Source organism: Oncorhynchus mykiss, chromosome 23 (genome assembly GCF_013265735.2).
Source record: "Oncorhynchus mykiss isolate Arlee chromosome 23, USDA_OmykA_1.1, whole genome shotgun sequence".
Taxonomy (NCBI): Eukaryota; Metazoa; Chordata; class Actinopteri; order Salmoniformes; family Salmonidae; genus Oncorhynchus; species Oncorhynchus mykiss.
Window position 1 is genome coordinate 39,033,466 of NC_048587.1, and position 14,479 is coordinate 39,047,944.

A 14,479-nucleotide genomic window follows, 5' to 3' on the forward strand; every position below is an offset into this window, starting at 1 on the left:
ATCTGATCTTTCTAATAACAGTTATAGACAGTACAGACAGCCCCCACATGCCTGATTCAGGGTCAAGCCAGGCTGAGCCGGGCTGGCCTTGTCATAGTTGCTGGAAAAGACAATGTGAAAGGAAATATGTGAAAAGGAAATATACGAGCCAGCACATTATGGTTCTGATTGACCCTATGGTGTGAATCAGGCATCAGTCTTTTATGGCCTAGGTTCTCTTTTGTATCCTCGCAGTTTCAACATGGAGCCCAGCTATGACTTCCTGCACATCTATGAGGGTGAGAACTCCAATGGTCCACTGATCAGCAGCCTGCAGGGAAACCAGGCCCCGGAGCGCATTGAGAGCAGTGGGAACAGCCTCTTCCTCGCCTTCAGAAGTGACGCCTCCCTCGGGATGTCTGGTTTTGCCATTGAATTCAAAGGCAAGTGATGCATTATGTTAGTCTCGTAGGAGGTGATCCTAGGTTCCTTTGAAAGTGTATAGCTCTGGCCATATTGTAAAGTTGATGTCTCTATAGAAATGTTTTCAATAGATATAGGTTGTTAGGATGAAATATTTCTAGCCACTGGGTAATATATTTTGTAGACTATTTATTGATAAAGCCTTATTGCATGTGTTTCTTCCTGTCAGCTAGCTGTCCTTATTAGCTGGCCCTTTTGCCTGTTGTTCATAGAGAGCTATTCAGCATCTGAAAAACAGTAGGTTTTCCAACCTACGTCTTTGTATTAAATGCCTTTTGATTGAATGCATTGATGATCGACTGGATAAGTGGTTTTATTTATAAAGCCCATTAACCATAAAGTTCACAAAACCCATGAACACAGATGTGTATAGTATTTTTCCTTTTTGACCTCTCGTTCTTTTTGGAAGATTTATTAATACCAATCAATAGCATAATTTTTTGTTTGATTTTGTACAGACGGCCCTGTATTTAGCTCTGCTTTTGTCAATTAGAGCAGCTAATGACCTTTTATGGAACCTAGATGAGATTTGTCATCTCCCAAGTCTAAAAACATTTTTTTTTCTGTAAATCAATCTCCTATATCGTAGTCAGTCCCCCCCAACCATGCACCGGTACTAAGGTCATTTAAATGTTGATTAAAGAAAAAAATGGCATTGCTTTTTCTGTTTTCATACTCATTACTGTAATATACTTCATATTTTTTATTGTTTTCTACTACTGTATTTCTAATGTATTCATAAATCCATTTCAAAATGTAGCTTTAGGTTATTGGCATTTGCATGTAGACTTTGGCCTTATATGTTGAGAAGCATTTCCTGTCTCTGGGTATTGAAATGCGGTTGAAATTGTGATGTACTGTAGCAATTTCAGTGATAGAATCTCCCACCACAGGCCTCCTACTTTCACCGCTCCCCAAAGCACAGGGCAGCAGAAAGAAGTGGGCTGTTAGCTGTCATCTTGTTTGGCAGTGTATACAAGCACCACCTCCAGAGCATTTTCCAACTGTCCTTCTTTGAGTGTCTTTTGCCAGATGGACACTGGTTGGCTGCCTCTACAGACCCACATGCTTACCTGAAAATGGTTTTACATTTTCCTCCTTGGTGTTGTATTGAAATCAATTATCTCTGCTCAAGACCTGTTGTCCTACACAGTCCTTTATCTTGAGCTTGTATATGTTTTCTATTCCACAGAGAAACCCAGGGAGGCATGTTTTGACCCTGGAAATATCATGAACGGCAGTCGTGTGGGGATGGACTACAAACTGGGCTCCACAGTGACCTATCAATGTAACTCTGGATATACTGCGGTTGGACAAGCCACAATCACATGTGTTATCGGTTTGGATGGAAAACCTATATGGAACAAGGCCCTACCAACGTGTAAAGGTACGATATTTTCGGTTTTGGTTTGCCTATAGTCCTAAACTGATTTGCAACAGCTTATCAAAGAGAGTGTACCTTTTGTTGTTGTTGTTCTCACTTCAAATCTAATTGGTTGGTCTTCGTACCATCATCACCACTATCAGTCAAGGCTAATATCAAGCCAATTTTCACTGGCTTTACCAAATGGTTTTGAGGACCCCTTTTTTTTTGCACAAGAGGGGAGTATGGGTTTTTCAAAGACCAAGGCTGAACTTTCTGTCATTTATTGACAGTCTTGAGAGCTTGGGAGGTGACAACTGCCACTCACATGTCCTCTCTCACACTCCCTCTCTTTTTCATCCCCCTCTCACTCCCTCTTTCTCTCTCTCTCCTTTATGTCCCTGCGTCTCTGAGGAGACACAAAAACCCAGACAGGTGGCCTTGTAGTTGCTGCCACTCATCGTCTCTATATCTCCACCCTGCCATTTCACACACCGAGCCTCTACCTTATAGCAGTATGGCCACTTGAGACATGACTTGGATATGGGAGACACACACCAAAGTTTTATGGTTGACATGATGAACATGGAATGGTTGTTTTCAATAAAAATGGTTAGATGTATGCATAAAGCTAATTGTTTTCATATATAAGCTATTTTCATGGAAACATACACAGTCTATCTTTAGCTACCTTCTACTTTTTAAACCAAATTTAACCTGTTTTCATTTTTCAAGTGTCAGATCAAGAGGGGAGTGTGAGACGCATGAGAGAAAATCCACCTGAGATCCTTCTTTTGAGAGATTTAGGGCTTTTGTAAATCTGATGAAATGTAATTAAGAATTTACTCTGGAGTTCACATAAACAATAGAGGGTGTTTTGTGTACCAAGACACAGCTGAAGCAAAGCAAACAGCACATAGTCCCTTGACCATACTGGGTTGAACACTGAAAAAACAAGTTAGTTTCAAAGGATATATTTTGTTTACAACAACAGGAGACTGGAGAACAAACCAGCAAAGGTACTAAAAATGAAGCCATGGATCTATAATGGTTTTACATTGCTAACACTCCTGACCCCTGTTTGTAAGTCAGTCTAAGGGGATTTGAGCTTTTAAACAGCATGTGTTGATTAGTTGACCCTTTTTGATTGCCAAAATGCCTTGCCCTTTGAGAGAGAGAGCTCTCAATCCTTCACTCCCAGATAATTTATTTGCTTACACTGATGGTACAAATGGTACATTTGGCCCGTTACCTTTTCCATTTTTATTCTTTCCTTTATTTATTTATATTAATTTTGGTGACGAGCTAGAGCATGCATACCATGAGCTGTATTCCCTTGATGAACATTTTGCAATATGGATGTGGCTTAAACATTTAATATTTCATTCTTAATGGAATTATTAAATTACATTGCGTAATTACAGTTTAGGCTTGGTCATGGACATAGCGGCGCAGTTTGGTTGACCTTGTGGTACAGCTAAGGACCTCAGGACCACTATCTGCTTATCCATTATATCATTAAATTGAACCTGACTTTCAACCTGACTTGAACCTGACTTGTCTAGTCCTGGGTTTTGTCTCATCGAACCTTTCATAAGTGGAAATGGGAAAGTGTCTTCCTGCTAAAAGCTTATTGAAATCTAATTTGTCATTATCAAGTATGTGACAATGTGGTACCATAACATTGATTTATGGATGTCTGAGCACATGCTGTTTAATCCCTGAACTCCATAAAGGGAAAGTGTGTGGATTGTAAGGGTGAGACATGATGTTGTTAGTGATTCACAAGGCCTCTCAACAATGGCACAATGGCCTCTGTTGATCGATTCCCTGAGCTTGAAAGAGAGCGTAGGTAATGAGCTAAATGGCTTGTTCTGGCCTTTTCAACAGTTGTATATAGCCTACCTCCAATAGCCAACAGAATGTGCAGGCAAAATTTGATCGGTGATATGAATACCACTTTACTGTGTTTTTTGATGAAAAGTGCACAGCAGGCACAATTGGAAATCACTCTGAAAACCAAAGGGATGTGAAGCTAATGTTGCTGTTTCATGGGCCATTTGCTTATATGGTCTGTCAGTTATGTGTATTTCTAATCCTGATTTTCTTTTGTTACGCTACACTAAAGCAATGTTATGAAGAACAAGTTTTAAATCCATGAAAAGAAAGGAAATTATTTATTTAAAGTCATTCGAGTCATTCGTTCAAGGTCATGGATTTTGGCTAGATGAAACAACATTTTGTGAAAGGACCTTGTAATCTACTAGCTAATAGTTTGATGTTTGGGAAACGTACATCAGTAGCCTAGCCTATTTTAACATACTTAAACATAAGCATATTTCCAAGCAAATACATAATGACCGCTTAAGTAAAGGCATTTAACCACCTCATCTGTGGTTGAATTGAGTTTATTTTGCTAGATGATAAAAAGGTGAACAAAGTTATTTGCTGATTGTGTAACAAAAGAAAGAGCCATTTCTAAAGGCTGTGGCTGTGCCTGCAAGCCAAGGCCCCTTGAGTGACAGTGAAACGCCACGTGGGTTATATGCAGATCAGTCAAAGTGAGACAGGGAGTACTCACTGTGAATGTTAAACTCTGCACTCTGACTCTGACTCTGACATTCTGCTGCCAGTTGAGAGAAATGATTACTAATGTCCCCAGTATCACCCAGCTAATGAAAGGAATCGTTATGTATTCAATAAGGACTGTGGGGGAAGGGGGTGGGAATATTTGTCCGTGAAAACCGTCCCGTACCCAATTAATCCCCACTTTTAGCAGCCGTAGGTGTTTAAGTGGTACATTTTGAGCATTCAGTATGGAAGAAAAGCAAACACTGTTGCTTCAGGGTGATGGTGGGTATCTAGGGCCAGCTTTACTGAATGTTTACACAAGTGCTAAGTTTACAACTGTTCAAAAAGGAATAGTAATGTAAAAACAAAACCCAAACCATGATACTGTCTTTATTTAACACCAACAACCCTTATTTGCAACTTTATTTAGTTACTTCATGTTCAGCCTTTTATGTTTTAATCTCCTTGGAAAACAGCAGGCGCAAACTGTTCACCCATGAAAAACTTGCAGTATATCTGCCCCTTTAGTTTTGCTCTCAACAAGCTGAAGACCAAGTTGTTGCCATTTGAAATGTTTCACTGGGCTGTGATTTTCGGCTGCTTTTTAGAATACTGATGTACTCTGAGGCACTTTTTGGGGCCTTTAGACAAAACTAATTAGAAAAGGGGTGAGATCCCTTTAAATAATAAAGAATTTTCCCCCCTCTCTCTCAGCTTCTCATCCAAACAGGTCTTCTATTTGTTTCCATAGTAACTAAAAGACTTTCTCAGTGCTCTTGAATGTGGAATCCTCCATGACTGTAAATAGAAGGGGTGTGTAATGTGGTTAAAGCACAGTAGTATAGCGCCCCTCGGAGGCAGGAAGCAAAATAACTGCATACACGAGAGCAGTGGTTCCCAAACTTTTTATAGTCCTGTACAGCTTCAAACATTCAACCTCCAACCTCCAACATTCAACCTCAACTCTCAAATGTTGTTTTTTGCTATCATTGTAAGCCTGCCACACACACACTATACGATAGATTTATTAAACATAAGAATGAGTGTGAGTTTTTGTCACAACCTGGCTCGTGGGAAGTGACAAAGAGCTCTTATAGGACCATGGCACAAATAATAATATAATAATAATCAATCATTTTGCTCTTTATTTAGCATCTTACATATAAAACCTTATTTGTCCATCGAAAATTGTGAATAACTCACCACAGGTTAATGAGAAGGGTGTGCTTGAAAGGATGCACATAAATCTGCAATGTTGGGTTGTATTGGAGAGAGTCTCAGTCTTAAATCATTTCCCACACACAGCCTGTGTCTGTATTTAGTGCTAGTGAGGGCCTCATGCTAGTGAGGGCCGAGAATCCACTCTCACATAGGTACGTGCTTACAAAGGGCATCAGTGTCTTAACAGCGTGATTTGCCAAGGAAAGAAACTCTGAGCGCAGCCCTATCCAGAAATCTGGCAGTGGCTTCTGATTAAATTAAATTTTCACAGAACCTCTTGTTGCAATTTCGATGAGGCTCTCTTGTTCAGATATCAGTAAATGGACTGGAGGCAGGGCATGAAAGGGATAACGAATTCAGTTGTTTGTGTCGTCCGTTTCGGTAAAGTACCTGTGTAATTGCGCACCCAGCTCACTCAGGTGCTTCGCTATATCACATTTGACATTGTCTGTAAAGCTTGAGTTAATTTACACGCAAAAAATCATACAATGATGGAAAGACTTGTGTGTTGTCCTTGTAAATGCAGACAGAAAAGAGATTCAACTTCTTAATCATAGCCTCAATTTTGTCCCGCACATTGAATATAGTTGCGGAGAGTCCCTATAATCCGAGATTCAGATCTTTCAGGCCAGTCGTGTGAGAAACTCATCATCAATGCAAGCGGTCAGACAAGTGAAAATGATGGTCAGTAAATAAAACTTTAAGCTTGTCTCTCAATTCAAAAAAACGTGTCAATACTTTGCCCCTTGATAACCAGCACACTTCTGTATGTTGTAAAAGTGTTACATGGTCACTGCCCAAATCATTGCATAATGCAGAAAATACATGAGAGTTCACCATTTTCACTATAGTGTCCAAAACGTCTTTCAAGCTGTCAGGCATTCGTTTGGCAGCAAGAGCTTCTCTGTGGATGCTGCAGTGTACCCAAGTGGCGTCGGGAGAAACTGCTTTCACGCACGTTACCACACCACTGTGTCTCCCTGTCATGGCTTTTGCGCCATCAGTCCAGATACCAACACATCTTGACGACCAAAGTCCATTTGATGTCACAAAGCTATCTAGTACTTTAAAAATATCCTCTCATGTTGTCCTGGTTTCCAGTGGTTTACAGAAGAGGATGTCTTCCTTAATTGACCTCCCATAAACGTAATGAACATATACCAGGAGCTGTGCTAGGCCCGCCACGTCTTTTGACTCATCCAGCAGTAACGCATATAATTCACTGGCTTGTAAAAAAATTATCCTGCCATGTCACTGATGCGTCGTGAAACAGTGTGGTTTGATTAAGGCTTTGTCTATATAGTTTTTTTGGGCCATTCCCCCAAGCATTGTCCCAGCCATATCCGCGGCAGCAGGAATAATTAAGTTCTCCACAATAGTATGGGGCTTGGCTGTCCTAGACACTCAGTAGCTCACCATATAAGATGCTTCTAGCCCCTTCTTATTAATGGTATCTGTTGCTTTTGTACATGTCTTACTACTCAAAAGTCATCTTAGTTCTCGCTTAAAAAATTCCCATGGCTTATTTTTCAAATTGTCATGTTTAGTTTCTAAATGTCTGCGCAAGAGTGAAGGTTTCCCACCAAAGAGTAACGTAAATATTGACATTGTGTTATTTCGCTGAACACTAGATGGTTTCATTTTATTTTTGGCAGTGAAACGAGGCTACTCAGGAAAGAAAAAAAACTCACCCAAATGTATAGCCCCATTGGAAAATATAAATGTACTCTTTGAAAATGTGAAGACTGTTTTTATCTTTTAAATTTGAATCACAATTTGATTGCGCGAACCCCTGGGGGAATACCTGCACTAGAGGAACTAGACCTTGTTTGAATTTAGGCATGGTCCTTCTCTCTCTGGCATATTATCTGGTGTTGGTTGAGCATATTGTATAGTGTATTATTTTGTCTTTATTCTCTTATTTTTGTCCATACTTCTGTTCACTTTGGATAATATTTGCATAAATTGCACAGCAACCCAAATAAAACAGGCCATGGTTTCTGGAACCTTCTCATTATGTCATTGTCTGAAAGAAACTCTTACTAGTCATGCTAGTACAAATGTATAACTACTATCATCATAATTCGTACTGATGCTCAAGTAACCAGTAATATCAACAGCATATTTCATATTAAATTGTAATATTCAGTATCACAGTGGCATCCCACAGTTGGATGTCTGCTGAGTAGATTGACCCCCCCAGTCCCCTGATCTTTGAGATGTTCATATTTTTTGTGGGTTATGTTATGGCCCTGGTTTGTAAATCTATAATGAAGATTGTTACATTTCCCGTCTTGACAGATTAAATAATGAAATCCAATTTTCCTTTTGATAAATATAGAGGGACCAAGGATTTGGAGTCATTGGTAAGGTTTGTGTTTTCTATCAAAACCCTTAATGAGTGAGCATTTGATACCTAGAAGAGAAAGGACACTTTGGCCTGACATGACACTGACTGCTCACAGTGGAAACAGTTAAAAAATGATCTACAAATTACTGACTGTTACCTAATTCTCTCGTTCCATGTGTGTGAAATTTCTAGTTTCAGGCAGGGTAGACCCCGCAACCAATAATTTTTTCTTACAGTACCAACTCAGTCTTGCCATAGAAAGTATGAGGTGAGGGTGATGTGATCAAAGGTATGGGGAAGGTGTTTGATATGCAGAGGACCATGAGCCGCGGCTGCATCCTGACACCGGGTTTATGAGCTCCACAAGGTATTGTGGGCAGATGAAGGAGCAGACCTGGGGGGATGAGCGCTGGGAGGCTTAGCGTGCTGGAGATGTGGCAAGAATCTAAATCCACGATCATTGTAGCAAAGACCAAGGGGATGAAAGAAACAAGGTAGGTGCAGAAAGATCACATGAGGGATTCAAGCGATTGGGATTGACATTTTCTGAAGGGAGGGAGTAATAATACTATGAAAGGAAATGAGAAGAAGGGTTAACTAGGGATTTAGGGTCAGGGAGAACAAGAGGGTGAGCACTCGCTGCTCTCTAATGTTGTGCATTTAGTCATTTTCTCTCCTTGGGTCAGTATTTATTGAGTTTTTAAAAAGTAGTTTGGAGAGCAGTACACTACTAGTCCAGGGGCCCATGTACAGTAAGATAATAGTATATTGACATTGACAGATTTCCTCAGATGTGTTCTGTTTTCCTTGACCTTACATTTTAAAGTTGGATACCCTCAATTATTTTATTTCACCCTTCATGCTCATGCTATGTCCTTAAAGGGGAATTTCACCCTGGGGGAATCTGGGCTTGTTTTTATCTTGTCTGAGGCATTTCTAGGACAGTGAGATGTGTTTTACACATAATTGCCGAGGAGGAAGACAGGTCAGGGCTTTGCATGCTGAATGATAGATAACCCTATGATGGCAGTATTGTTGGGGGGACAAGATCTAAAAATACATGTAATCCTACTTTGTTGCATTTCGCAAAGGCTCTATGTTATACTGATCTCACTATACATGTTTTGGGGTGTAGATATGGCTGTCCTTGTTCGATAGAGCCATTGGACGTCTTTCAGTGATGTTCCTATCGTCGGATTCATTACTAAATATAGAAGCAGACACAGTTTTTCAAGTTGTAGTCTCTGAAAGACTACAACTTGTGTTAGGAGGTGCGTTGTGCTCTGGCGCCCATCTCTTCCCCAAGCTGGCATTTTTGAAAAGGAGGGTGACACTAACAACAATCCTTTGGGCAAAACTCAAAGAACTGACCAGACGCAATTGCTTCAAGTGATTCCTCTCATCATCACGAATTTGATGATGGCGCATTTATTAGCTACATGGTGACATTCAACCATACATGTTTCAATATAGCGAAGAGGATTGTAAACAAAGAGAGTTTGATTTAGCTAACATTAGAAGTTCAGCTACAGCCAATGCCAGCACCAAGAGGGCAGATGACAAATACGGTGCCTAGCTAAATAAATTATCTTTCCTGCAAGCCACCTAGCTAGCTAGCTAAATTTAGTTTATCTACTGAACCCCGTATTGTGTATTACTGGCTAACATTCTACTGTGTTACAGTGGGGGGGAATCAATTAATTTGTATGTGTGCTAACTTAGCCAGCTATGTAACTAGCTAGGTAGCTAGCTAGCTAAACAACTACCAGTAGCCATATCAATGACTTAAAATAGAAGAGGTTTTACAATCAGAGATCTTTAGTATCTCGATTGTAAAACCTCTTCTCTTTTTAGTCGTAGATATGGCTAGCTACACATCAAGCTACAACATTACAATGAGCCACCTAAAGCTAGGCTTACCAGTAACCATTAGCACATAACTGGAGTTGGCTAGCTAGTTAGCCTGGTGCCTGCTAACTTGTTATGCGCCACTGCACACATTTGAAACTTGTTAGCAAACATGTGTAACATCAGCAACTGTAAATAATTTTTCTAGCTAGCTATGTAACATAATTGACGAGGGTTGACATTGGTTTTGATTATGACCTTGGATGCAGATCAATCTCACAAAATTATAGGCATGACGCAAGATAGGATTCTAAACAGATTTAAATAACATGTATTGCATATCCAGCAAGCCATTCGCTAAGTTTACTAGCAGTGAGGAAAAACAACAATACAACAATTTATGTTGTAAATCTCTAAAACTGAAGCTGGTTTTGCTATAATAATATTTGCCTAAGCATGCCTGATATGTATACATGTTCAACTAGTTTACCCTAATGTCGATGTTATGCTGGTATGGTTCAACTGTTGTTCAAACTGTACAATAGAGTATAATTTCGTTTTTTGTCTCAAGACATTACTGTGTAGTGCCTGGGCTTCTTCCTGGAGTGGTTTCTAGATACAGAAGCAACATTCTTTTGCCTGTATGTGTCATTATTGCAGAACTGTATCCCATGAACTCGGGATTAGACATTATGCTGGATTTCAAGCAGATGACTCATGAGGAGCTGAATGGCAGTTTGATCATGACAACACTCCTCCCACAGCTTTACAAGTATTCTCTGAACATACTATATGTTTCTTTGGAATGGCAATTTCATCAAGACCACCTCTCCCATCATTTGCTGATCACCAGTTCTCTTAGCTACAGATTGTTAAACAATATCATGTGATTTAACCAAAGTATCCATTACTGGGAGTTACAGGATAGGTACTGTTTGGTGTTGCACAGAGATGTTTTGACCAACCTACAGTAGCAATCTTCGTTTTTGATTTGGGGAAACAGGTGTCTCATAAAATGTCTGTGTCCGGTTGAAGGGGTCAGTTTGATTTTAGAAAATGCTCTGTTATTAAAAAAGTAATACAACAATATGTGCACCGCAAGTCTTCTCGCACATTGATCGAGACAGGTCTCTGTCATCATGACATGCAGGACTTTGGGGTAGACACCCACCTGTCTCGATCAATGAGAGAAGACCTGAAATAGGACATGATGTCAAATAGACGAGATGTCTTTGGGTGAATCACATTATCTGGTGTAACAATCTGTAGCTACAATTCTCTGCACTTGTGTGCCTCTACACCTGACACACTCAGACACACTGAACTGCACTACACTGTTCATACTAATGTTTTTTGTATGTTACTTTTACCATATAACATCGTTTTTGAATACCCAGTTCTCTTGAGGTAGCATTAAATAGTGGACACTCGCCTGTATTTTAGATTTGGACAAATAAACAAAAAATGTTGGATATCTTAATGTCTAGCATCTGTTTTATGCTACAGAGCCTTGGCCCCTGTACAGTTTATATAAATATATTATGTGAATCCATAAAGGCAGACACATTTCAAAGATTGATAGAAAATATCCATATTTATTTCATGGTGGTTCTACATCAGGGCTCTCCAACCCTGTTCCTGGAGAGCTACCATCCTGTAGGTTTTCAATCCAATCCTAATCTATCTAGCACACCTGATTCTAATAATTAGCTGGTTGATAAGCTGAACCAGGTTAGTTACAATCGAAAACCTACAGGAGGGTAGCTCTCCAGAAACATGGTTGGAGACCCCTTTTCTACATGGTCTTATGCTGAACCACACTAGCTGCGTTTACACAGGCAGCCCAAATAATTGGTCTTAATCACATCAGATCTGTGTCAGAACTGATCTGATTGGTCAAAAGACCAATTTATGAAAAAATATCAGAATTGCGCTGCCTGTGTAACTGCAGCCATAGTCCTTTATCTGGCTTCTGCACACTGGCAACGGTGGGCTGGGGAAGCTGAGGCTCTTTGTGCTTATGGATACATCTCTGCTGAAAGTGGTGTAGACATGGATGTGGTCTTAGCATTTTGCACTTTTTGTGGAAGGGACCTAGGGCAACACACCTATTGGTAAAGGTATCAACTGAATGAGACCAGCTAGCGTATTGTTTAGGGACAATGAGGGGACATTGGCAGCTGCTTTTGAGAGGAAAGATCAGTCAAAAAAAGGAATGGACTGGGGGGGGGCTAAAGAAGGTGTAAATAGTCTTAGGAAGGCAGTTCTTACACACATTAATAGTTGTGTATGGGAGATTGAAGAGAAATGGCACATCAATCGCTCACATACACAACAATATATTTACTGTCTAAGCACAAACCTGCACAACCAAAACACCCTTTCCTCATCTCAAAGTACTGCCTGTAAAACCTCCCCCAGCCCATTGACTTTGACAGATCATTCTTGCCAATAGTAGCCCTTTGCAGGGGTAGACATGTCATTGTATTGTGGTTAGAGAATCTGCAGAGATTAATGAGATGGTTGTGTCATTACGGTTGTAGTCTTGACTTTATACCTTTCAGTATCTCTTGCTGGTTTCTGTCCCACAATCTTGTTGTGCACCATAACCGTAAGGTGTGTCCGCTCACTCATGCTTGTGTGCCCAAAATTCCCCCGCTTTGGGGTATTTTTCAGCAGGGCACTGTGGAATGGCTCCAGATACCTTCTTTTTGTGCAACTCAGGTTAAAAGGAGAAGAGGTATAGACTAAATTGATTACATGGTCTGGAAGCTACTCCGTGGTCCTCAGGGTACCTTTAACCACCTGTAACCCCATAACACAAACACAAACCATACAAACACTACCCAATTCATGTTTATATCATGCATAGTGTATCTTAGCCATCAGCTTGTAAATATTTTGGCTAACTTACCTTTACCTTGTGCGGAGCTAGGGGTTGGTAGCTCATGTTGGTAGAATCCAATTCTGTACCACCTAAAACAAAATACACAACAATACACAATTTAACCACCCCACTAATTGTATTGATCTCTATTAGAATGGCTAGCTATTCTAATACTGTGCCTTCTTCACCTTGAAGAAGCTGCCAATTTAGTGATGCTAATTAGCACAGCCATGCACAGAACACCACATGGGCATGATGGAATTTCTGAGATTACTGTGTGTTGGTCGTTCGAAGTAACAATGCCACTAGCCTCCTCTACCTAGTGGGCGGTATCAGCATTCACTATGAATGCCACACTTAGTGGTTCACTATGAGCAGACGAATACACAGGGATTCGAAACTTCACGATTCTACCAGTGAAATTTAAATTTGCTAGTCAGCTTGTGGTTTGGATAATTGTGATGTTTATGATAAAAAACGTAATGTTGTTAATATCGTAAAGACTATATGCCATGACAGAGCCTGGGTGAAATTACCCTTTAAAGTGAAGGCACGTTTGTTTCCATGGAGCCATTGACATCAGTATATTTAATCTCTGGACCCATTACAGGCCATATTAAGAATTTACACATGCTTAAGGGCAACTTTAACATGCCAGTCAATTTGGACTTCATACCTATTTTAAACATTGTTTGTTTGAGCTACAGACTTCTGGGTTGTACTGTTGGATATGTCTATTTCTTCTGCATCAGTTGTCTGTGTGATTAACGGGAGCTGAGCTAGAGCGGTGTTTGTGAGACAAGACCGGTTCCCAAAGGGGCCCGGGCTGGGTCTTTTTACAAAAACGCCTGTAGAGTCTGAACAGTTTGAGCTACAAAGTATTAAAAGCTATCTATGAAAAGCTGAGATTCTCACAAACACTCACATGCTCTATGATGCTCACAAGCTACACAAGAGTCGTTAGAAGGTAAGGGGTTCTTCTACATAGAAGGTCATAGGAAATCCAAGGACATAGTGTCTATAATACTGTAATAAACTCACATAGTTGGTGTCACAGACTACAAACTCCACACAGTTGCCAGTGGCTAGTTGGATATTCATTTTCCACTGAGAAAAACAATTTATGTAATTGCAGCATTCATATAAATTCATTTGTATCAGGTTTTTGCTTTGGCTGACCTTTTTTTATTGACATTGAATAAATAAAACAAAATACAACTCATGAATACAACTCTTTATTTAAAATTGTTTTGTGTTTTGCTTGTGGCCTGGTTGTCCTGAAAATAAATTGGTAAAACACTTTTGTAAATTGTAAATATAAGGGCTGGACATACAGATATATGAAAGTCAGATAAATAAAAAGCTGATTTTTGCTCGGGGCTCGGGACTGATAGGCTTAATGTTGGTCTGAAACTGTTGATATTCTGTACAGTGAGTTTAGATCTATCCTAGAACATCCTTGTTCCAACACAACAGCTCGCAGCTAGTGCACTGACTTTTATCCCATGCTAATCCATGGTGCTTGTCCTTTCAGGATTATTGTCTCTGGAAATTGAGTACACTGAGGTTGTTTTGTTATCTTTCAGCTCCTTGTGGTGGCCATTATAATGGATCTGAAGGCGTGGTACTATCTCCTAACTTCCCCCACAACTACACCGCTGGGCAAACCTGCTCCTACTATATCACTGTCTCTGGAGAATTTGGTGAGGTTAATCAAAAGCATCATTATTAATGCAACACTTAAACTTATGCTACGCTTGACTAGTTTTACACCTCT

At 40.0% G+C, this 14,479-nt stretch overlaps 1 protein-coding gene across 1 annotated transcript in view; it reads left to right on the forward strand.

The window, feature by feature from the left end:
* The window catches only part of LOC110502713 (CUB and sushi domain-containing protein 1), a 510,046-nt gene that overhangs the window by 369,687 nt on the left and 125,880 nt on the right, over positions 1 to 14,479 (forward strand). Inside the window, exons 29-31 of the mRNA XM_021580963.2 lie at positions 235 to 422; positions 1,655 to 1,849; positions 14,289 to 14,405. Coding sequence (XP_021436638.2) covers positions 235 to 422; positions 1,655 to 1,849; positions 14,289 to 14,405 — 500 coding nt within the window. The remainder of the gene's footprint in view (positions 1 to 234; positions 423 to 1,654; positions 1,850 to 14,288; positions 14,406 to 14,479) is intronic.